The sequence below is a fragment of the Ochotona curzoniae genome, unplaced genomic scaffold (genome assembly GCF_017591425.1).
Source record: "Ochotona curzoniae isolate NIBS_2020 unplaced genomic scaffold, NIBS_Ocur_1.0 scaffold_4506, whole genome shotgun sequence".
Classification (NCBI taxonomy): domain Eukaryota; kingdom Metazoa; phylum Chordata; class Mammalia; order Lagomorpha; family Ochotonidae; genus Ochotona; species Ochotona curzoniae.
In genome coordinates this window covers 70,094,137-70,120,639 of record NW_024467119.1, presented here as the reverse complement: position 1 = coordinate 70,120,639, position 26,503 = coordinate 70,094,137, and the positions used below count along the sequence as shown (strand labels likewise).

The 26,503-nt window shown below is 37.0% G+C and overlaps 1 protein-coding gene across 3 annotated transcripts in view; it reads left to right on the top strand.

The window, feature by feature from the left end:
- Positions 1-26,503, top strand: part of INPP4B (inositol polyphosphate-4-phosphatase type II B) — a 377,559-nt gene that overhangs the window by 199,274 nt on the left and 151,782 nt on the right. For 2 of the 3 annotated variants that reach the window (XM_040967292.1, XM_040967290.1), the window contains exons 10-12: positions 9,586-9,716; positions 10,097-10,201; positions 23,898-24,006. In XM_040967292.1, coding sequence (XP_040823226.1) covers positions 9,586-9,716; positions 10,097-10,201; positions 23,898-24,006 — 345 coding nt within the window. Of the gene's footprint in view, positions 1-9,585; positions 9,717-10,096; positions 10,202-10,693; positions 10,708-16,950; positions 16,964-23,897; positions 24,007-26,503 lie in introns of all 3 variants that reach the window. The other variant, XM_040967293.1, reaches the window with a different exon arrangement.

Here is a 26,503-nt window from a genome sequence, read left to right as displayed (position 1 = left end):
TTGAAACCACCCCCAGTCATTTTTTGTGTTCTATTCTTCACTCACTATTTAGTATTTATTTTTTTGCTAGTGGATACATCTTTCATGACTTCTTTTAGACTCGATTTAAAGACTAATCTTGCTTAATGAATGAAAGTAGACCAGCTATTAAATTTTCCACCCATGCACACCCACATGTAGTTTTACTATGTGATGACTACCAACAGGCTTTATTTAAATGGACAAGCTATTTTTGTTTTACAAAATGCTATTATGGAGCTCATTTTGGGAGCATATTTCTGTTTACTTAAATAATAACAAGCTCAAATAGCATTTTAATGTTTTTGTTCTGGTCCATATCCATTTTTTTCCTTTTATCAAATTGGTCTTGCTGCATTTCTATGAATGAATTGACCGTTAGTTACAAGTGCTCTCTATTGCAATCATGGCATTTCACAACTTTGGGAAGTTTTGAATATGTATATTCAGGTTTTTAAAGTTTATAATCCTAGGTTCACATTTCTAGTTGAGAGCTCTCATGTGGGGTACAGGCTAAGCACAGAGAGATTTCTGTGCAGGTGTCTTAGACAAGTTGAACATCTCCGTAGTCAGTGTTGTTTTTGAAGAAGTCAAGAGAATAGTTATGGAATCAGGTAGAAGGGCTAAATGACCATTAGTGAGCCATAAGTCCATTCTTTTTAAAAATTATTTCTTCTTATTGGAAAGGCAGATTTAAAAGATACAGAAGGAAAGGGCTTTGTCTTCTGATTTACTCCCTAAGTGGCTGTAACAGCTGGAGCTGAGCTGGTCCAAAGCCAGGAGTCACGAGCTTCCTCTGGGCCTCCCATGTGGATGCAGGGCCCAAAGCTTTGAGCCGTCCTCCACTGTTTTCCCAGGTCACAAGCAGAATGGGAAGTGGAGCTGCTGGAAGACACATATGCCTGTTTGGGAACCTGGTGCATGCAAGGCAAGGATTTAGTGAATGAGCCACAATTGGCCCCCCAAAGTACATTCTACATGTTTCCCTCTTGTCGTCTTCCATCAGCTTGGCCACTTCTCACCCACAGTTTTTTACACACCACGAGAGAGAAATCTCATATAAAGATGTGGCTCATAAACCTATACAACACTCAAGTCCTCTGACAACTGCAAGTAGTCAGCAACTTGGAAACCCAGGTGAACTGATGAATAATTCCAGTTGACATGTGAAAGAAAGATTAAAGTAAAGACAGCCAGTGAACCCTAGTCTGACAATAGAAAATAGTCAAGGCCCTAGATGAACAGGAGAATGTCCCATTATTTGGATAAATGTGCAGTGTTCAGCTGTTTCATTTTAATTGAAAGAGACTCACCCAAACTAAGAAGGGTGATGATCTGCTTTCTTCACTCTACCAGCTCATATGTTTAATCTCAACCTAAAACACTGTCACAGAGACACCTACAATAATGTTTAGACAAATACCTGGGTACGCTGTAGCCCAGCATATTACAATTTTCTATCACACTTAAACATGCTACATGAAGATAATTTTTTTTTTTTTTAAAGATTTATTTTTATTATTTTCTCATTGGAAAGGCAGATATACAGAGAGGAGAGACAGAGAGGAAGATCTTCCATCCGATGATTCACTCCCCAAGTGAGCGCAACGGGCCGATACTATGCCGATCCGAAGCCAGGAGCCTCTTCCGGGTCTCCCACGCAGGTGCAGGGTCCCAAAGCCTTGGGCCGTCCTCGACTGCTTTCCCGGGCCACAGGCAGGGAGCTGGATGGGAAGCGGGGCTGCCGGGATAGAACCGGCGCCCATATGGGATCCCGGGCGTGCTAGGCGAGGACCTTAACCACTTGCGCCACCGCGCCGGGCCCGAAGATAATTTTTTAAAATGTATTTATTTTTATTGGAAAGGCAGATATACAGAGAGAAGGACAGACAGAGAGGAAGATCTTCCGTCTAATGGTTTACTCTTCAAGCGGGTGCAATGGCTGGAGCTGTGCCAATCTGAAGCCAGGAGCCAGCAGTTCTTCTGGGTCTCCCACGCAGGTGCAGGGTCTCAAAGCTCTGGGCTGTCCTCGACTGCTTTCCCAGGCCACAAGCAGGGAGCTGGATGGGATGCAGGGCTGCTGGGATTAGAACCAGTGCCCATAAGGGATCCCAGCGCATTTAAGGTGAGGACTTTTAAACACTACTCCATCGTGCTGGGCCCATGAAGATAATTTTTTAAATTTCTCTGTAGCCCCAAAGAAGACTTGTGCAGTCTAAAATTACAAATCTAGAAGAGACAAGGTCAGAAGAATTTACAGTGACTGAGTCCCTTTTGTAATTAGTCAGAGCTCAACACTCTTCTTTGCCATTAGTCTGTATCGGACATTATTCCAAATTACTGAAAGTTGGCAAAATGAATTGAAATGAAACCTTTCATCCAGTAAGTCAGTATGCTCATATGGAACACTGACCGTAAACAAGAATCTGTAGTAAGACCAACGGATGACTGTTATGTATCTCTGCTACTCAAAGGCTGTGAACACATTTACACTATATTGGAATTTCTTGCTTGGATATGTATAATCAACAGGCTTTAAAGTTAGATTTTTTTAAATGTAGAATCTAAAATCCCTCCTAGTTATGCATGTATTTGTCTCAGTGGCTTTTTTTTTTTCAGTATAACCTTTTTCCAAGCAATGTTTTACACAGAATTTAAAAAGTCACAATAGAAGCTAGTGGGCTGATAGAGGAAGGGAAAGGGATGCTTGTCCATTTAGTTGATATAATTTCTAACATATCCTTTCCAGTTTCAGAAGCCAACACAGCTTCATAAGCAAAACATAACTGTTAAAACCCATTTATCTAGAGACCAATGTTGTAGCATATTGAATCAAGCTGTTATCGGTAATATCAGCAGTCCAAGCTTCTCCACCTTTAATCCAGCTTCCTGCTCATGTGCCTGAGTAAGCAATGAAACTTGGCCCCCATAACCAGGTGGGAATCTTACAAGAACCTCTTAAGTCCTGGCTTCAGCCTAGCCCAACCCATGTGGTCATGAGGGGCAAGAACCAGCAGCTGAAAGATCTATGTCGCTCTCTCTCTGTGTAACTATGCCTTTCAAATACATAAGTAATTTTTTTTAAAAAAATCATTTATTTAAAAATGTTTTGGTGTTGTATGTGCTGTATATGAAAAATTAAACTCAGCTTTTTCTTCCAGTACTTCCATGACTCATTCGATGTTCAATTATTTGTCTCCTCTCTTCAAAAACAGTTGTCCTGTTTCTTAATCTCATTCACTGGATTGATTTTCAAATATGTCATATAAATAGGAGACTGTTCCACATTATGATTGATTCAGAAAAGCATAAAAACCTGGAGGAACTTGGAATTTTACTGAAACAAAAACCATGTGAGGCCTGCTTTATTGGTTAAGGCTAAGCTTGAGCAATTGGCATCCACAGGAGCACCAGTTTGAGATTAGGCTGCTCTATTCATGATCCAGCTCCCTGCTAAATCTCCTGGAAAAACAGAAGCAGGTGCCACCTACGCTGGGGATCTGGATGGAGGACAGATTCCTGGTTTGACTTAGCCCAGCCCTGGTCTTTGTGTCCATTTGGGAAGTGAACTCAAGATGAAAGATGTCTTTCCTTTTCTGCTTCTCTGCCTACTCCTTTCCCCATCCCGACTTATTCTGTTTTTGAAATTAGTATTTTAAAAAGACAAGCATCCTGTGTTATAGGCAGGCTAAATAGCAATAATTCCAAAAATAAAATATGTAAATCTAGAGTTTCATGTAAATATTTATTATCAAAAATATTCTACTTTGAAGCATTTAGCCTAACCTAAGATGCTGGAAAAGGATCCTATGACCCCCCCATGAGGGTACCTGGATTCAGTGACAGCCTTCACTGCCTGAATGCAGCTTCCTATAAATGTTGACCCTGGGAAACAGATTATTATCACGGAGTATTTTGTTTCATGTCACCTGCTTTGAAGACCCTGCCTGAGTTCTTGGCATTGGTCCAGCCTTAGTCTCAGTCGCTGGGCATCTGGAATGAGTCTGCCCATTTGCTCCCCACTCTCTCCTTTTCCCCTCCTTTCTCCCTCCCAGTTTCACCTTTTCTTTATGCCACTCTGTTATTGCATTTCAAATGAACAATTTTAAATAAAAAAGAGTGTCATAATTTACAGTTGAAAGCTATGTATTTCTCAAACAGGCCACAGCAGTAGTTTCAGAGAATTCCTTTGCATAATTCCTGTTTTATTTTTGTAGATAGCAAAGGGAAACAAAACAGATGGCAGTGACAAAAAGTGCTGTATGTTAGGAGACGTACTGATGTTTTAATATACAGTGTATTCTTTCAAACTCCTGTTTGTCTGTTGCACTCTTTGAGAATTCGGATAATTTAGAAGAAGGTTAGGATATTTGTTTTAAATGCAAAAATCTAAGGGAGTCGACAATGAGTTAATGAGATTATATGTGTTTACCAGGGCAGTGTTTTATTTAAGTCTTACATAGCAGCAACTGAAATATAGAGCTTTTGAAAGGAAAAACTCTTTTGTGAGTGAAGAGAGATTTTTTTTTTTCAAGCACGGTTAGCAATATTTTTAACCAACATATTCTCTATGAATTAAAAATGTAATGACATATTACAAACCCAGTGTTCATTGATTTGGAAAGCTTACTGAAAATATGTTCAGGCCTCTGTGGCACAGATATCCCATATGGGAGCCAGCTCCTGTCCCAGCTGCTCCATTTCCAATCTGACTCCCTGATATGACCTGGAAAAGCAGCAATGGATTGCCCAAATTCTAGGGCCACTCTACCCATTGGGAGACCTGAAAGGAACTTCTGACTCCAAACTTGATGTTGCCCTCAGCTCTAGCCCTTGCAGCCATTTGAGGAGTGAGTCAGCAGATGGAAGATCTCTAAGTGTCTCCTTTTTATATAACTCTGCCTTTCCAACAATAGATAAATACATATACACATACATAAGTTGTTTAAAGAATGTCACTATGCAGCTGATAGCATTCTTGCTAGGTGCCTGCTTTAAATAGTGAAGCAACACATGGAGACTGAACCACAGGTCTTTGGTGTCATTTGAATCTTATCATTTGAATTCCAGTATTAATGCCCTAGAACATGTATTTAAAAGTATTAGTTGCAATACAAAAATAGGTGTTCCAATCAAACTAAAATACTCAGATTTTTTTAAATCCAGAAATATAACTTTGTTCATATGAATAGAAAAATTACATACATAGTTCTGAAAATCAAGATCCCACATTTTACATCTCACTCCTTAATATCAATCAAACATACACGTTTTTGTTTGTGTTTTTCTTATTTTGTGTTTCTTTCTACAGTGAAGAAGTAACAGAAAAGTAGACATGGCTATTTTATCTTAGAAGATTTTTGGTATTCTACTGATTCTGAAACTAAATGATTTTAGTTAGATTTCTCCATATGTTTAACAAGAGATTTCATATTTTTTCTAATCTTCTTTATGGCTGTGACATCTCTAAGATTATGATTTTTATGACAAAAGTATATATTCTTGAATAATATATCTTAAGAAGGAAAAAAAGAAACGCAAATACCATGCAGGTGTAGTAGGTGCGATCTGGCATTTTCCTGGGGAATGCAACACTGAGGATGACGATACAAAGGCACCTTGTGACTGGAGACATTGCAAACTGAATATTGATTCAGTCCCACTGTATGTTATGGCATGATGTGTTTTTATATGAGAACGATACAGTTGAAACTGAATTCATATGTTTGTAAGAGACAGTCCTGTTTTACCCATCTTGTCATACTACTGATAATTCTATGTCAGCTCACATTTATAACTACATACAAGTTCTCCTGTGCCTAACTCACATTGGAGGAGATAACTTAAACTGGTAGGAAGATATGTTAGCCTGATGGTTTGTGTAGACTTAGTATCAACAGTGAAGGAAATTCATCATCCTTCTGGCAAATCTGCTGTTTGTACATTGTCCTTTACATTTGTGGGGAAAAAGATGCTGTGAGGTCCAGATACACTCAGAAACAGGGCATTGGAAGGGTTGATGGCCTTATGCAACTGGAAGAAAATAGAAGAAAAATGGTATACAAGGGACGTGGACACTAGATACATGAAAAATCCTGCAGTAGCGAGGATAAAACATCTTTATGTTTCAATGGCTTTTTAGTGTAGACACCACAAAGGAAACTCATGTACCAGGTGTTTATTTTTCCTGTCCAATGGATGTTAGCCAACCTCCTTTGCAGTCTACCCATGAGTTTGTACAGTGGACTCCCAAGAGAATAAACCTGATGACAGAAACAGAGATGTGGAATGGATCCAAGCATGTGGCACCCATTTCCAAGGCAACATAACTACTATCACTATAAACTGTTAGTTGCAAACACAGATTGATAATAACCACTAGTTTGGTCCCATTGCTCCATGGTTCCTTAGAGACAAAACAGATGTTTGGTGAAAGCTTAATTGACAAGCCAAATTAAGTTGGAGCATGTCCACATTGGAAGGAAACATAATTTTTCTTAAGTGGGTGAATTATAGTCTGAAAATGTGTTTTCTTTTGCCCTCCCAGTGCCATTGTTGGAACTTACATCTGATGGCTTCCAGATGCATCAATCAATAGGATGTTGCTTACTTAACGCTGCTGTTACCTAGAGACATGTTTTGTTACATTAAAGAAAGTGTGATAATGTTTAGGATGTTCAGAATCATTACTTACATCCTCACGCAAAAGCTGCAGATCTGATAGAAAAGTGGAATAACATCAATCATAAAAAGCTCAGCTACAGCTCCAATATGGAAGAAAATACTGAATATTTGGGTCCCTGTCCTTCAGGGTGAACCTGCTAAATCTGTAGCTGATACAGGCTGTTGCATTCTTCATGGCTAGAATTTTCCATCTGTTTCTCATTGAATATATGTATTCCGCATGGCAGTCAAGTAGCAAAAATGGTAACATAGTTCTGAATCATCTTTTACAGATAGAACTAGTGCTACAGAATCTGAGCAAAAAGATTATGTCTGGAGATTCAGAGATATCCCATGCACAGATGTAGATGGGCAATTATAGCAAGCAAGAATCTAAAAGCAAAGAAAGAACTTATTCTCTCAGGCAGCAATTGACAGTTAAATGCTGGCAGAGTGTATGGAAAATCAGAAAGTGAGTGATACTGGAGATTGTTGATGAATTTCTCATAAGAATCAACTGGAACATTGAACACTGTAGTTGAGTTTGTTACCTCTTTTTCAGACTTCAGAAGTTTATAACTGGTAATTGGCTTAAAGGATTTTATTGGGCTGCACTTGGGAAAATATAATCATTTTGTTTTTATAAGTTATTGAGCTGTAAGTAATTGATGCAAGTACATCTCAGTTATGCAAGTGATTGCATATTTTGGCTCAGTTGGTACAACGAAAAAATATCTACCAAACCTTGGTCATTTGGTTAGTAGGGAGCTCTGTCTATTGCCACTGTCAGCACAGACTTACCATTAACTGTAACATTGTCCATTATGGTGAAAACTTGACTTTTGTCTTCAGTAGCACCTACCAAGGGAGCTGCCTCACTGGGTCTGAACCTCATCTCTTTTCAGAGCAGAGCCAACAATGTTGCCAGCTCCTGTGTTCTTCCCTTCTGGCACTGGCAGGAACATATTTTATAGTTGAGTGCAGGGAGTTACTTTCACACAGGATGAATTGTTACCAATGAAATATAGAATCTAGTAAGGAACTGATATGCCAATCTCTCCATCTAACAAACTATCTCAAGCTACAGGGTTTTCCAATAATTTTCCTGGCATTTTCAACATAACCAAGAAACTAGTCCTGTTCCCTTCTGAAGTTCTGAATCGGTAATGTACCACCTGTGTGTGCTCTCTCATTTTCCCTCCATCGGTTTTTCTTTTATCTCCTTGTGGTTATTGACCTGGCATTGCCCGATCCTTGGTCTTTCTTTTTAGAGAAACTGTACTGAGATATAAACAAGATTTTCAAGTGTGGAAGTTTTTGTTCAAATGAATGAATTAAATTGCAATAAAGCAAATATAACTCTAGAGTTCCTGATTAAAAAAATAACTGATTTTTGTACCCAGTATCCTTATTTAATATAATGATTGCAACATCTTGAGCCATTCTCTACTGCTTTCCCAAGCCATAAGCAGAGCTGGCTCAGAAGTGGAGCAGCTAGGATACGTACTAGCATCGGTATGGGATGCTAGCACTTCAGGCTGAGAACTAACTTGCTATGCCACCACTCTGGCACTATTAACTTTTTACCGATTCAAAGAAACATTATATTGGTTGTTAGTCTCTCTGAATTTTTACTTTTTCAGTGGAATTTTTTTTTTTAACAAACAGGGTTATCTGTGTAATTCTCTGCATAAAAGGTGGTACCTTGAATATTACAATGCATTTTAACTCCTCATATATTATTCCAGGTCTTTTCCTGAAGAGTGCTAAACTATTCTGACCATTATTTTTCCAATCATCTCTTAAGGGAGATATACTGACATACAGTCCCATCTCTATATCCTACAGTAAAGTCAGGGGGCACTCTACCACCCTTTCTTGTTTGTCTCACCATGCCCCTTTCAATTATTCTTTCTGATGAGGATTTAAAGACGTAAACCCATTTTCAGTTGTAACACAATGGTGACTCTATTGGCTTAAAACAGGTATCTTCAAATAATATCTTCATTATAACTGAATTCTGGAAAACTTACATACTGGTTTTTCGCTTGTATCATCTAGTTCAGATGTAATCTGATTTCCCAGCTCTGCTAGAGTTAGAGAACTAAAGCTCTTGGAATGATTTGTTGGTTTTTGTCTTTGCCGTTCATCTTGACTTTGACTATCCTGTAATTTGAGTGCAACTAGAGAATCAACTAGAGAACTGAACTTCCCATTTCTTCAGTGTGTTGTCTACTTTCCTCTTGTCTTTCCTCTTGTCATCCACTGATCAATCATGTCCTTTCCTGTGAAGGTTGTGTGAAGAAAGCTAATCTTTGGAAAAGTTTAGAATGTAACTAATGTTCACAAAAATTAGAAAGAGCTCAGAGAAAAGATGCAGTAGTAATATGTTCTATTCCATTAAATCAAAGAAGATGACCACAAACACTGGGAGAGATGATAACTTGCAATGAAAGAATCATGACTGGATTTGAACATAATACTGCAACAAGATGGAGGAATCCACCATGGGGCAAGGGCATGGGGAGTGGTTGGGGGGATCCCAGAGCCTCTGAAACTGTGTCATAAAATGAAATGAAATTGCTGTTTTCACAAAAAAAATTAAAGTTAGCCAGTAATTTATAAACTTTATATTAAAAGTTTTGTGTTGCTTTTCAAGTGTTTTATGTCCTGTCTTATTGAAATTTTTGGCAAGGAAATTTATTATTATTATTATTTTGCTTTTTGTTAATGTTTGTATGTGTGATTTATGCTTGTATTTTTTCATTGTGTTTTATGCTGTTGTTCATCTTAAGCTAATAAGCTTATAGAACTTTCCAGAGATGGATTTTGAAAATCATGATTAAGGATTATGTATCCAAGAATTAAGATAAAAATTAACTTTGCCTTTTTATTTCTTAACAGAAACCAGGAGCTAAAAGAACTTGGTGAACTTTCTCCACACTGGGACAATCTACGGAAAAATGTCCTGACTCACTGTGATCAAATGGTGAACATGTATCAAGACATTTTGACAGAACTCAACCGGGAAACAGGTGTGAATGCAGATTTTTGTCTCACTCAAACTAGATTGCATTTTCTGTGTGTTATGTGAAAGAGCAATAACAAACATTATGGGTATGTACATGAGACAGCCAAAGATGGGGGAATTAAAACTGAGTTTTGACTGTATCATGTTGGCACCTAAAACAGGGAGTTGAACATTCTTCTGCTCTATCTAATGGGATAAGAATAACTCAGGCAAGTAAAACTAATTTGCGAGAAGAGAAGCAACTTGTGGGATATGTTTTTCTTTAAATTTCTTCTATCATTTTTCTGTCAGACACTTCAACATGCACAGATACATTCAAACATACCCACAAAAATGATCATTTATTTGTTTATTTGGTGGTAATATTTAATTTTTTCCACCTAGGGTCTTCTTTCAAATCAAGCAGCAGTAAAGGAGAGAAAACATTAGAATTTGTTCCTGTAAATCTGCATTTGCAAAGAATGCATGTACACAGCCCTCACCTGAAAGGTATGTATTACTCTTTTTAGATTGGTAAATTTGTGTGTATTTTTAAAAATATAATGACAGCTGCAGACTGTAAAAGCTCATTAGTGATGTAAAAATGAAGCAATTAAGGCTGGTAGTGACACTACATACTATCAAAAAGACTATTCTTTTTTGTTGCTGTATTTCTGGATTGTCACATGTGTGAACAAGGCACCGGAAATTAGTTGTAGATTCAAATGAGCATCAGATCCTTAATTAGTAATGACTAGTAGTTAACATCTGTACCCTTATTTGAGTTAGGAGAAAGTACAGAAAATAATTTGTTCTTTTTTTTTCTATCTATTTTGAGAAACCCCAAATCCTATATGTTAATATTTGCTAAATCTCTGCCTTAGCAGGGACACAATAACCATCTCTTTCTTATGGAAACAGAAAAGGATAAAATGTTTACTGGGTAAATGGAGGCAGAATATTTTCCTGTATTTTGTTATCAGGAACATTTATCAAGGCAAGATGTGGGGTCTGGTGTTAGTTGCCTTTCTATTTTTTTTTTTGTCATGTCCAGATAAAATATGTTTTGAACTACTCTTCTCATTTTCTATTTTCTTCCCATTAATGCCATATAATAATTCTATGTATATCTGGGATGACCATGCCCTCATAGTCCAGTAACATTAATAGGCTTTTTTTAAAAAAAAATATTATACGGTGATTGTTAATACCGTCTGTATTTACCGGTGTCCCTCAAAGTTGTCCTATTTCAAAGGCAAGTGTTATTGATGTCCTACCGCTTCTCATCTTCTAGGAAACTGAAAGTTGCTAATATCGTCAAATCCTCATGAAGGTGTTAATACTTATTAATACACATGCTTGTGGACATACAGATCTACCCTGATAGCCTGTGTCTAAATCAGTGTAAAAAATATTGTGGTTTTAAGCTTAGAAAAAAAATAAAATGAAAGGATCTTATGCATAATTACTGGAAGTGTAATTTAATTTGATGCACAGACAGAAAGCACAGTGATTTCTCAAAAAATAAAATTATAGTTGTCATATGACCCACCAGTCTTTCTTTTGAATTTACATACAAAGGAATTCAAGTGAAGATTTTATTGTGAAAACTTCACTGTCATAATTTGCAACATTTTTTTCACAAAGGCCAAATTATGAAATCAACCTAAATATACATAATGAACAGTTAAATAAATTGTTCTGTATATAGATGATGGAATAAACCTGAAGGTAGTACTGACAAAAAGAAACAAGACACAGAAAGACAAATAATACATGATCCTGTCAACATGCTGAATTCAGAATTACCAAATACTTAGAAACAGAGTTGAACAGTAGCTACCAAGGGCTTTGGGGAAGGGATAACAGCAAAGTGTTAGTTGGATGTCCAGTTATGTAAGAGGAGTTAGTCCTAGATATCTAATGTATAATGTAGTGTCTACAATTAAAAAATACAACATTTCAAGCTTTACATTTTATGCAAAGGATGTATGTTGTGGCAACACAGATTAAGCTGGTTCTTAGCATGCTCACATCTCATGTCAGGGAGCAGGTTCAAGTCCTAGCTCCTCTGCTTCCAGCAGCTTCCTACTAATGCATCCTTGAGGCGTTTGAAATATGGCCCATGTTTTAGGACACTAACAACCATTTAGGAAGTAATGGAAATGGCCTTTTGGCACCTTGCTTTGACCTGACCCAACCCTGACTCTTAAGGACATCTGGAGATTGGTCTGGCTAATGCATGAGTTAGTCTTTCTCACTTTCTCTCAGTTTCAGTTACTCACTCACTCACTGTGACTATGTGTGTGTTTGTGCCTTCATCTTTTCAGCTTCATTATGCCTATATATAGCTAATTCTTCAACATTAAGATTTTGAGAGGGTAGATGTATATGTTAAATGTGCTTATCACACACAGTTTAACACACAATAAAAAACACAGAAAGAGCAAAAGGAAACTTCTAAAGGAATTACCATGTTTATAACATACATGTGATCATGGTTTTCGAGGTACAGATCTCTGAACTCATCTAGCTGCATATATTAAAAATGTTTATCATTTACAGTGTCAATTGGAGGACTAAAAGTACCACGATCTCAACATCTCTGAAATAACTAAAGTTTGAAGATGGTATTGCACAGATTTGATCATTATACATAGCATACATGTATCAAATGTGTACCATAGAGATATAAATATTAATCGGCAAAAAATGCCTTATAACATGATTTTTAAGAAGAATAAAAACAGAATATTCTGTTTTAAAATAATTTGAAATTATAGGAAATTTGAAACAAAACAAATCGTGTTAGAACTCTAAAGTAGACAATAAACTACAGTGAAAAATTTTAAAAATAAATAGTAGCAAAATTTAAGGATTTTAAGATAATGGAAATGGATTTATGTCTCATTGATCAAGTAAGAAAAGGGAAGGATATGTAAATTTCCAGTAACAGATGGTGTGTCATTGAGAGTACTGTTAGAATACCAAAAGGAAGTTCTGTGTTATGTCAGTAAGTCCTGCAATTTAGATGAACTGCACAATGTACCTTTGTACAGTGTTACCTCACAAAACCTGATTTCCAAAGAAATAGCTAATGAATACTTGTAGGACAGGCATTTGGCACAACTCTTAAGCTGCTTTCTTCCACTCCAAGTTCTACACTCAACTCCATCTTCCTGCTGAAGTGCACCTGGAGGCAGCAGCTGAAGGTTTACATAACTGAGTCCCTGCACACATGTGGAAGGCTCAGATGGGCTGGCCTCTCTTTTACCGGGTTCAGTCAGAACTGTATGGGAAACTGAAGAGCAAATCAGCAGATGGTAGATGTCTCTTTGTCTGACTGTATCATTCAAATCAATACTTTTGTTAGTTTTATAATAAAGCATTTTAAAAAATGTATCTATATCTACTAAAAGAATTATGTTAAAATGTTAAATTATTACTAAAAGAAAATTAGGTTTCACTGTTGAATTCTAGCAAACACTTAAAGAATTTATCCCTTTCATTTATTGAGGTCTGCCTTGTGCTGGTGCCAAATCAGATACAAATAAAAAAATGAATATTCCTCATTACCACAACAGTTAAAATGATTTTAGTAAACACAGTACTATATAAAAATTATTAACACCATCTCAAGATCGCAGGGTATGTTTACCATGAAAAACTTTGTGGATTACTATATTGAAACAATATAGGAGACAATCTGTGGCAGTTTCAAGGAATTTAGAAAAAATTACTTGGTAATATTTAACTCTGATAATGATATTATAAAGTCTCAGTAAACTAGAATTAGAAAAGGGAAGGCACCTATTTTTAAAAATATTTATTTATTCAAAAGGCAGAATGACAAAAAAGAGGGGAAGAAGTAAATTAGAATAGAGATCTCTTCCATCAGTTGCTCAATGTGTACGGGCTGCCATAGCTGGATCTCAGTCGGGATGAAGACAGGAGCCAGGAACTCAGCCCAGAGTATGAGTGGCAGGGTTCTAAGCACCCAGGCCATATCCTGCTGCGTGCCCAGGGTTACCAGCAGGAACCTGGATGCAAAGTGACACTGACAGGAATCCGACCAACATCTCAATGTGGAGTGCTAACATCGTGAACATTAGCCAGCTACATCACAGTGCTGGATCTGGAATCTGTTTTTTTTTCTTTTTCTTTCTTTTAGATACAGCTGACATAATTAATGGTGAAAGATTAAATATCCCCATCCCCCCATGGCAAGATCGTGGCTGGGACAATGTTGGCCTCTGTTATATTTAATATTATAATAAAAACTGAAACAAATTAATAAAGGTAAAAATTGAGAGGGGGAAGATAAATATTTACAGAGTAAAAAAAAAAAAAAGTAAAATTTTATTCCCAAATGGCATAGCTATAAATGTTGAAAATTCTGTTATTCATAGATAAACAAACAAAAAGTAACAGGGACCATCACCAATACAAAATCAACATGCAGCTTCAACTCTGTTTTCATATACAACAACAAAACATAAATTCTAGTGTTCTAAAAGTCACTTACAATAATGTGAAAACAGCACACACATCCACAAGGCTTATAAATTTTAAAGAAAAAGAAGCCAAAAAAAAAAAAAAAGGAAGAAAGAAAAAAAGAAAAGCTCCCATTAGATAAATCCAGGAGAAAAAAAATAGTAAAAAATGCCATACTTGTGGATTGGAAGATTCAATTTTTAACATAACAATTTCTGCAAATAAAAATGGACTTTTTAAAAAAGATTTATTTATTTTTATTGCAAAGTCAGAGATACAGAGAGGAGGAAAAATAGAGAGGAAGATCTTCAATCCGATGATTTACTCCCCAAGTGAGCGCAATGGCCCGGTGCTGCGGCAGTCTGAAACCAGGAGCCAGGAGCCTCCACCAGGTCTCCCACGTGGATGCAGGGTCCCAAAGCTTTGGCCCGTCCTGGACTGCTTTCCCAGGCCACAAGCAGGGAGCTGGATGGGAAGTAGAGCTGTGAGGATTAGAATTGGCACCCATATGGGATCCTGGTACATTCAAAGCAAGGGCTTTAGCCAATAGGCCACTGTGCTGGGCCCAAAATTGATCTTAAAAATCAATGCAATCCTAGCAAAAGCCTCATGGATCATTTTCATGGAAATCTTCAAGCAGATTCTTAAAAGTATGAAAATGGAAGAAAATAAAGAAAATGGCCAAAATTATTTTAGAAAAAGGTGAAACATTGCGTGAACTACATTGTCAATTTACATATTTTGCAGACATACACACTTTTGATCAGATTAATTTCCACTGACTTTATGAAACAAACAAAGAAAAGCCCTTGAATGTCATTTAGGGATCAACATGTACCTGGTAAAATTATTTAGGAAAAAATGCTTACAGCACAATCAGGGTAATGATTTTCTCCAAGAAAAAAAACAAAGGAGGGTAATTACAGATGTTACCTAAAGCACTTATTTATTTATTTTTGGCAATCTTTTGTTTTGTTATGAGAATTTGTTAATAATAAGAAAACAGATTCATGTATTGCATAGGTAAAGTTCCACAAGCACACAAGTCCTCCCATGTCTCTCCCAAATCCCTCCCTCATTCTTTTTCTTTCTCAAAGTTTTACAGCTATGAATTTATTCTTTCAAAGTTTAGTTCAGATAAATTATGTACTTTCTAGTCTGTGTCATGATTAGACTATGGGCAATGTATTACTTTATTTTTGCTTTGACCAAATTAGTTGAGCTAAGTATTCGTTTTTATTTTTTAAATTGAAGAGTTAGTACTTGTAAGATATAGTAGTTAACCAAGTTTTCCATTTGGCAACATAACATATTTAACAGACTTTGAATTATATGCAAGCTTGCTATGATCTGTGTTCGTTAATGTGTTTATCTTGGTTACAGAGAACATTTTGCCAGTTAATGAAGCGAGGAGCAGCAGCTAGGTCTTGGGTATTTCACTGTTGGATTATTTTGATGTCGTATACATTTTTTTTTATTCTTATGATTTAGAACATTGTGGTCCATCCATATTTCATTAATAAGCCAACTATATTTGTAATGTGCCTTTTACAATAAAAATTTGCCAAACGCAAGACTAAATTCTAACCCTCAAAACAGGGAACTGAGCAAAACTAATGTGATCATGTTTATACTAACAAATGAAAACTCCTATTAATGTTCACTGCCCTAATCTATTGTTATTTTGTTGTCTTTATTCATGACTTTAATGTAGCTGATTAAACACTATCCAAAATAGAGATCCAGACAGCAAGACGATAGTAAAAAGTAAAATCCCCGAATAAAAAACCGTAACTCTCCAGGTATATACTTCATTAAAAAAGAGAAAAAAGTTTCAGTCATTTCAATGTCAGAGTGATAGAGATAGGAGAGAGAGAGAACAAGAGAGAGAAAGAGAGAGAGATGGGAAGGGAATTCTTCCGAAGGCGCTTTTTCATCTGTATTGAAGCAGGATCCAGAAGCATCCAGGTTCCTTGTTTGAATGATACGGACCCCAAGTACCTGGGCTGTGCTACTCTGTTCTCACAGGCCATTAGCAGGGAACTGGACCGTTGTCACCAGAGAGGAGGGAAATGGGAATACAGTTATGATCATAATAAAGGAAGAGACCAAGTGTTTCGTGACTCTTTAGTTACGTTTCAGATCCTGTAGGAGATGGACTAGCCCTTGATCTGTAAGAGTGAAACACGTCTGCCCAACATTCCCTGGCACATTCTTGTTTTCTTTTTTGGTATTTTCAATACATGTGAGAATTTCTGTGGAAAGGACCTTAATGTTTATGAAACAAAGGTATTTTATATCAAATACCTAGAGCTGGAATCTCATATGCATTGGCCAGAATTTAACGTTTAGCTATGAGGAGTGATTCACTAAATCTCAAATCTTCATACTAGAGTATGAGCAAATGAAACTATTAGAGATTCTAGATATCTATATGCTAAGAGTTTGAACCATTCCATCAATGTATGATCATTAACTTTAGATATGCTGAATGATGGTGCAACCTTGCTGGGATGTTTTGAGACAGACATCCTTAAGGAATTCCTCGCATCATTTTTCCTGCCAAAGGCATTTTCTGTGTATTAGTACTCAGTGAAGCATCATGCTTAAATTTTTCTTGATATCAGATCAGCATATCTATATTTGTTCTCATTATTAACACTAGCTCAAGAGTTCGGAGAATTTTGAAGCTGTATCCTAGAAGAAAGAAGTTAAGCAGCCTTATGATTAAGTTTCGATCAAGCTGCTCTCTTCATCTGCATGAGCTGCCACAACTTAGCTGCTGCTTTCCTTAGGGCATTAGATGACAATCCTTTCCTGTGACATTATGTGACAATCCTGCTTTCCCTAGGACATTATATGACCATCCTACTTTCCTGTGACATTATATGCCATTTCCTGAAAGTCAAAAACAATGTCTGAGATATCAGAGAACACAAAAAAAGGAATACACACATTTTGTTTTTTGAGAAAGAAAACAGGATATTCAACATCTTTGTTCCAATTTCTTATAGGATAATCCCCAAAAGCTGTATAGCTGTTTCCTGTTACCAAACATCTGAAGGCTTTTATTGTATACAGCCAAGGGCTTTATTCCAATCATGAGAACACAGAACTTGAAGAGCAGATAAAATGAAAATGGGGAACTAACAGCGTCAATCTTATCAAGCTTTATATTAGGATTTTTTTTTTAATGGAAAGATAATCAGAGAGGAAGAGAAAAATAGAGAGGAAGATCTTCCATCTGATGATTCACTCCCCAAGTACTGCAACTTCCGGAGCTGTGCTGATCTGAAACCAGGACCCTGGAGTCTCTTCCAGGTCTCCCACGAAGGTGCATGGTCCCAAGGCTTTGGGCCATCCTTGACTTCTTTCCTAGGCCACAAGCAGAGAGCTGGATGGGAAGCGGGGCTGCTGGGATTAGAAGTGGCGCCTATATGAAATCCCAGCATGTGCAAGGTGAGGACTTTAGCTATTAGGCTAACTCACCAGGCCCTGTATTCGAACTTTAATGTTGTTTTCCTACATACCTTCTCTTCCAGAATAAAATTATCAGTTTATCCTAAATTCAATGATTTTAACTATCAAGGTGGTCAGGGATGTGTGTGGAGGAGTGTTAACTGTGGTACTTTAAAGTGTATACAATTTGAAATAAAGAAATCAGCAAATATAACACAAGACATACATAGCTATGTTTGTTGTTTTGCTGTGCTTATGAGTAAAATTTAAAGCTTAAGGAATCAAAAGAGAGAAGTTTAGCAGTTCCACCATTTATATCTGATAGTGTTTGTAACTGATAATTACGATAATTGAAAAATATTAAATGCCCTAAGACAGTTTATCTATTATTTCCTTCAAAAGTGTTACTGTTTTGTAACTTTTAGTGGTCATTTTACATGCTCTATAAACCGTTTTAACTAATGATAAGGTCTACAAAACTCGACCTTGTGTGTTTCACTTATTTTTTACTATGTCCCAAGGGATTGTATCCATTCACAACTGAAGAACAAAGTTGTTGCTTTTGGCTTTAGTTCACATCAGTTCTGTGAATAACATTTAACAACTGCATTCCCATTGTTTTACTTGAGAGTCACTCTTTGGTTATCAAAGTTGAAAGTTCAAAAACTTCAATGCAACTTTTGGAAGACCTGAGATGTTCAATGCCTACTGAAACTCAAATTCTTTGATCTACAAAATATGCACACAACAATCCAAGTTTTCTGAGAAACAGTTCTGAGCAAAATGAGTAGAATCAAAGGCAGTACTGAAACATGAGAGAGGCGAGAAAGGGCTTCATGTCCTTAAATATCTAGACAATGACCTTAAGTATCTCAGGTGAATAAGCCTCTTGACATTAATGGAAGAGCATGATTGTATTGGCAGGTGAGGAAGTGAGAGAAATACCTTTCTAGAATTTAGAAAAGATATTGTGTACTTCTATATGAGCTACTTTGTTATTTGAAATTTATTCTACAATGAGAAACTAAAAGAAGTTTGGAGCATTTAATGCCTATTCTTCACCTGAAACCTTTGCCTTTTTAGGCCAAATCAATTTTTCCCATAAAATGTGAATATGTGTTTTAGAAACAAATGCATGTTTTTCATAATTATTTTATATAAAAATCAGTTCACATTTAATTTCGTATTTCAGTGAACTGCTTGAAATGCCTTCATATAGTTTGCCATGTTTTTAAAACTATAATAACATTATTTCATATAGTACTACAGTGATGAAGACACCCACATCATTGTCACAGTCCCTGCGGTCAGTTTCTGGCGCTGCTCTCAATTCCAACAATTTGACAATGTGTGTAGATAGTAGAGGGGGTGATGTGACTCAAGTGGGGTGGCACCTGCTATCCAGATGGTAGACCTACACTGAGTTCTAGATTACAAGTTCTGGTCTTGTGGGGTCCCAGACATTGTAGTCCTTTCATGAGAGAAAGAGTGGTAATTGTTCATCAATGCGGGATAGAATTTTTGCAGCCATTAAGGAAGTGGGAAAGAATGAGAAATGAGAAAATCAAGCCAGAGAATACAAGGACCAAAATGCAAAAACTTCAAGATGCTTATAATATTCAAGAATTATAAAATCAGGGCCCGGCGGCATGGCATAGAGGCTAAAGTCCTTGCCTTGAATGTGCTGGGATCCCATATGGGCGCTGGTTCTAATCCCGGCAGCTCCACTTCCCATCCAGCTCCCTGCTTGTGGCCTGGGAAAACAGTTAAGGATGGCCCAAAGCTTTGGGACCCTGCACCCATGTGGGATACCGGGAAGAAGTTCCTGTATCCTGGCTCTGGATCGGCATAGCATCGGCAGTTGCGCTCACTTAGGGAGTGAATCATCGGAGGGAAGATCTTCCTCTCTGTCTCTCCTCCTCTCTGTATATCTGACTTTCCAATAAATAAATAAATCTTTAAAAAATGAATTATAAAATCAGTCTTGCAATGAAATATCAGTCAATTAAAGATGGGTATGTTCTATGTACTAAGCACTAAGGATGCATCCTCAATACTCAGTAGCTCCCACTCTTGCTGTTGGTGGTTATGAAATGCTGGATGATGTGACCTGAGTATTACATTGATGTATCAACATTTTATATCAATATATTCAAATTGTGATAAGTAGTTAAGTGCTCAGACCTATGTGTGACTGGCCATGTGTCTAGAAGTAAGCCACACTATGTGGTGCAGAGAACCTAGCATTAAAATGACAGGAGTAATCTCACCAACTAATAAACAAGGTCATCAGCAAAGATAGATAATGGCCAAGAGGGATGAGAAAGAACTTTGATTTTTGGCAGCAAAACTGTTAGCATTTGTGAGAGATAATAGTGAAGGAAAGAAAAATGAAAATAACTCCAAAGATTGCACCCTGAGAGGAGTGAGAGAATATGTTGTCTGCTTTAGTCAGAGAGAGTTGTAGAGGAAGGCAGGTTGGGGTCAGGAGAGTAAGATTAGCTTCACACACTGGCTGACACTCAGACATCTCTACGGCAGTTATGAATCAGAACATGTCATTTGGGAGAGGCCAGACCTAGCCAGCAATGCAGATGTCACAAGGGCTCACTAAAAAGATATGTAAACCCTTTGACGGAGAAGTTCATAAAGAGAAAATAGAATAAAAACAAGTGAAAGAACAAACAGCACCAATTTTTCCTTAATTTTAAGAGCCACATTGCAGATGGATTCAAATAACTCCAACTTCTCCATTTAGTTTTAAAGATAAGTTCTATGCTTTTTCATATGGGGAAAGAATATTAACCCAGCAACTTGCTCCTCTGCCTTTGCTTCTGCTTCAAAGTCACTTGGTTCCTTCAATTCCCAGCAGCCACGAAAGGAGATGAATAAAATCTCTGTTCCTAAAAAGTTACTTTGTAGGGTCCTGAAATTATGGATGAAAAGGCAGATTCACTGTGAAACTATGACAGCTTTGGTTTCAGGGCTCCTTGTTTGCATGGGCCTCTGAGAAGGCACTACAAGGAGGCTAGCAAAGTTTGTGGTAGAATGTTTTTATAGATTTGGCAAAGGGAAGTTATTTAAATTTCCACCAATGAAGAGTTCTGTCTTCTGTCCCTCTCTAGTCATACTGTCCCTCTCTCAACACATGCTACTTGGTGCGGTGGTCCTGGAGAAACAACAGGCTTTTCTGGATACCATGAAGGACTACAAGAAATTGTAATTTTTTTGGAAGCTGAAAGAAGAACACATTTCACTTGGCCTTATGGAACATGTATTTTATTTATATATGTGTATTGCAACATGCACATATACATGTATATTATATTTTAAAGTGGCTCTTTGAGGAATAACTGCTATGATAATCTGGATGTTTAACATACAATGTAATGTCTTTGGACATAGGCATACTTTGTGAAATCTTTATCATAACAAAGGTGGTGGAAATATTCATCAACTCCAGAAATTTCCTATGCCTCTTTATTTTTTAACTTTACTCTGAAAACCATGAACATCAGATATATCTTCTTGACACCGAGTTCAGTGCACAGTATTATTAATATAGTGTTCATTACAAACAATATGTGTCAAACTACATCTGTGGAACTCATTCATCTGTAATTGGAACTGTATGTCTCAGAGCCTATGGAACTGTATAATAAGATAAAAAAAAAGAAAAATGATTTGAACAATAAAATTTATTGTGCCAATAGTTTTGTAAACAAAGAACCATGTACCCATTGACTGATTTACTCTCCTAGTCAATTTTCATATGATTATTTGTTAGAAAACTCATGGAGATCATTAGACCTACAAGTAAATATAAGTGAAGTAACTGTCATTCTCTGACTTATTTATATAGAGGAGGAGAGACAGAGACAAAGATCTTCCATATTCTGCTTCACTCCCCAAGTGGACACAATGGCCAGAGCTGACACCAGAAGCCAGGAGCTTCTTCCATATCTTTCTGAAGCCGTAAGCAGAAAGCTGGATGATAAGTGGACCAGCTGGGACATTTACCGACTGCATATAAACCAGGCCCTTGCAAGGTGGAGGATTATCCAACTGAGCCATCACTCTGGGCCCAGTACCTTTTGCTTCTTAATGCTGGACAATCATTTCTGTTATTTCTATACCTTATTGGTGTTGCTGGTAACTCATGCTTTGGGATAAACACATCACTATGTTGTGATGAGTTACTGTTGGCATTTAGTTAGAATTAACACAGAATATCATCCCATTCAGAAGACAGAGCCTAAATACCAGTTTCCATTTCAAACTATAGTAGGTAGGTAATGAAGAAATTGGCAAAAATCAAATTATAACCCACCTTCTCTTGTGTAAAATTGCTTCCTATAGATAAAATATTCATATTTACTGAATAATTATTATTTGAATTACATTCAATTTCTTTTTTTTTTTAACCTGAGAAAATTGATACTTTTCCTGATGCCAGCTAACTTCCCAGTTTGAATTCAGTTCCAGGGACTCATTTTCAACTACCAGGGTTAAATGACAATCTGAAGACTTTGAATATGATATCTGTGGATTCTTAAAGGAATTAACACTTCAATGTACTTGAAGTAGAGTAGAATTTAGAGTTAATAATTTTAGGGTGATGTCATGATTTGTGAGAAACTCAGTGTCTTTCCTTGAAGTATAGAAGGAATGTGCTTATTTAATCTGCATATTTCCATGAATACCGTGAAGCTGTTTCCCTAGCCCTAGGTTACTCTCAGATAGAGTAGGAAAAAATTTAGGTTTCTTAAAAATCCGATATTATTTTATCTTGAAAACAACAAACTTCTCTTTTAAAGTGGGTTTTAAAAGATAAGAGCTTATTGCTACTGAGATCTATCTTTTATCAGGATTGATTCATTTATTTATTTATTTTTTGAAAGACAGGATTACTGAGTGGGAGAGGAGACAGACACACACAAAAAGAAAGATCTAATTGACTCTAAATGGCCACAACAGTAACATTGAGCCAGGCCAAACCCAAGAGACTATTACTCCATCCAGGTATCCCACATGAGTGGCAGGGGTTTGATTAGCTGGTTGTCCTCTGCTGTTTTTCCAAATGCATTCGTGGGAATCTGGAGCAGAAGCAGAGCAGCCAAGGTTCAAATCAGTGACCATATGGGCTGTAAGTTTTCCAAGTGACAGCTTAGTCCTTGGAGCCGCAAAGCAAGCTCCATGGTGATATTTCAAACTGTTCTTTATACATGTGTCTGATGGTGTTGCATTGTGTTCCTTGTGACCTTGTATTTTCTGAATGCTGCTGAAACTTTTCATTTATAGAAAAAACAAAATCCCGGGTTCATCTGGGTTGAACTACATTGAAGAAGTTATTGTGTTTACCTAAAGCAAATAAGATAATTTATGTGTTCACAGTAAATGAGATCTGAAAAACTATTGTGTCAATATTCAAATCAATCTGAAAAGAATCTACTGTGAAATTAGATTTCTCAGACAAGATATAGTCTAACAAGAAGGCATTTACTCTTTCTTTTTATGGGGATAGTTTTCATTTGAATGTAAAAAAGTGATGGCATGTGTTGGAAGTCATAAACTTAATATGTATCAAACCTGATGGTTTTAGAGATCAAAGGATTGAGTTTCAATTTAAATGTATGGATTTTTATTATAAAAGCAAAATATCTCCTGGAAAATGGACCAAGTTATTTTGTACATTCTTTCCATGTCCACTAAGGAAATTGCAAAAATATGTATTCAAAACTGTGTGAGATTTAGTGTGTATAAGCAGGATACTACTCTATATAGAATTTTTAAAAAGTGTGATAGTACTGTTCTGCCCTTGAATCAAAATGTGTTAATATTTTGATTCCTTTCTGCATAAAATTTGTCTGAACAGTTCTTCATTAAAGTTGAATTTCAATGATTGTAATTAAATGATGCAAAACCAATAAAGGAAAAATACACAAAAGACCAATTAGCATGTTATCTCAGTAAGTATATAGGAGAATGAAAGAACATATTGTTCTATGCTGTAGCATATAATTAAGATGCACTCATAAATCAGGGAAGTATTATAACTTGTTTAGGTGCACAGGTGGCTTTTAGAAAGATTCATTAGTTCCTCTTGCCCCCTTGAGATGTGAGTACATAGTAATTTTTATGATATTAAACAGATTTTTTTCAAACTCCCCACAGTATCTATGTGTCAATGAAACCAGCATGCTACAGATAAATGTTTGCAAAATGTTCATCTCCTTGTTCATTTCTGTTCCAGATGCTCTCTACGATGTCATCACTGTGGGAGCCCCAGCTGCCCATTTCCAGGGGTTTAAGAACGGTGGTCTTCGGAAGTTACTCCATAGATTTGAAACAGAGAGAAGAAAGTGAGTAAAGACAAGAGAAACACTTGCATTCCACTAATGATAATATGTTCTCTTTGCGCAAGTCTGTATATAAGCTAAAGATAAAAATCTGGGACTGTTGGATGAATAGTTTCTATCATTTCCAGCTTGCTCTGTAGCTTAAACATGCCTGCACATATTGCTTATTGTAGAGCACTGTCCTGGCAGCATTTTTTTTAAAGCTATGCTGTTGAGAAAGAAATGGCATTTCAATATCAATCTCTGCTTGTACAAAGGAATCATATGCTGATAGATTTACCTGGAAATGGTCTAATTTAGTTGTAGAGTCGACGATTTTGAGAAATCTAGGTCATAATTTATTACTTTGATCTGCTTTGCCAGAGGCAAGGCTCATAGCTGCCTCATCATTTAGTTGTACCAATCGAAAAAGAGATATCAATACAGAACTTTATCACCTAAATGATGGAATTAAATGAGAAAACTTTCCATTCCTTAAGCAAAAGGCATGAGGCAAAACACAATGTAATCATCAATATTTATAATGCTCATCTACCTTTCTCCAACCCTTTAAAATTTAGTTATTTTTTAAAGATTTATTTTTATTATTTTTTTATTGGAAAGGCAGATATACAGAGAGGAGAGACAGAGAGGAAGATCTTCCGTCCCATGATTCACTCCCCAAGTGAGCACAACAGCCGATGCTATGCCGATGCTATGCCAGGAGCCTCTTCCGGGTCTCCCACGCAGGTGCAGGTTCCCAAAGCTTTGGGCTGTCCTCTGCTGCTTTCCCGGGCCACAGGCAGGGAGCTGGAAGGGAAGCGGGGCTGCCGGGATGGCGCACATATGGGATCCCAGGCATGCAAGGCGAGGACCTTAACCACTGCACCACCACGCCGGGCCCCATAAAATTTAGTTATTTTTAAACGTTGTTATAGAATACATTGGCCTCAATCGTTTGTCCACACTCCCGTGCCCCATCCAGTTAAGCTTATCTAATATTCTCTGGCTGTGACTGCATTCATGAGCATCTTTTATAAAATGCATTATTCAGATTTGAAAAATCATCTTCCTTCTCATGTAGATGCTCAGCTTTAACTAGAAACCTAAATCTTGCAAGTTATGGAAAAATTCTCATTCATTAGTCATAGTGGGTTTAGTAATATATTGGAAATAGTTTTGATTGGTGAAACAAGGGCTTTTCAAATCATGTGTAGGATCTAGTTTTCAATGTCCGGGTTTTCAGAAAAAAACTAAAGTAAAGTAGAACTGAATAACAGACACCTCACTAAGTATAAGCTGTCAGTTCACCTTCTTTCTTTCCTTCTTTCTTTCTCTTTTCTTTCTGCTCTTTTTTCTTTCTTTCTTTCTCTCTTTTCTTTCTCTCTTTTCCTTTTCTCTTTCTTTCTTTCTTTCTTTCTTTCTCTTTCTTCCTTCTTTCCTTCCTTTCTTTCTCAAAACTGATTTTGATTTAATTCTGTTAACTTGGTTGTAGTGCTTATTCAAGTTCTAAATTTTTTCTACTGTCTTTTTTTTTTTCACAGACACAGGATTTGCAGTTTCATAAATCCATGACCATTACCATAACCTTTACTCTAATACTACTCAATCGCCACAAGAAATTTTCATGCACAAGTTACTCTGAATATCCATGCCCTTCCCCCAGACCTTCCTGTTGCCACATATTTGTGTTGTTTTGTTACCATCATAGAGAGAGAAAGTTCTAACTTCAGGCTCTGCTGGAGAGAGGATTATTCTTTTTATTTCATGGAAGTTTGAAGATTGTTCAAATCACAGACTCCCTGGGCAAAGAAGGCCCTCTATCTACTGAACTAGGAATGGGGATGCAAGACAGTTTCTGCCTGTGGTCTATACTAAGCAAAAATGTTTCCCATTCTCACCTTGCTGTAATATAGTATATGTGACTTTATTTGTTTGTTTCTCTATTCATTACTTATATGTATTTGTAGCTGGGATCCTGGAAGTCAGTGCAGGTCTCTCCAAGTGTGGCTGGGATCCAAGGTCTCAAGTGTTGCCTGCCAACTCCCATTGTGCATAATATCAGTAAGCTGGAATCGGAGGTGGAGTCAGGCCTTGAGCTCATATAATGTGATGTTGGATGCAGGCATTCACAAGGGTGAACCTCTGATCGGATCACCCCTTCCTTCCCCATCTCTTCAGCCCGTTCCCTGTGTCATCCTTGGATGCAGACAGAATGCCAGTTTTTGTAGTTCTTACTCCAGGACAGTCAAGGGTGATTAAAAACTGCATGTTCTGTTAGGACGTTCTGTTCTCCGCACCCCCCGCCCCGGTTTGACTTTCTCTGGGTGTTATTTGTAGCGTAATCTTGTTTTAGAGGTGGTTCTCTGCTATCCAATTTGAGATAGAGTCAAGGAAAAAATTTACATTCTATCATGTCATTTCTCAAGACCTCAGATCCCTATCCAATTTCCCTTAATTTCTTCATCACTTAGAACCTTCTCATTTATGGCATGTATTTGTCTACACTGTTTCATTTTGA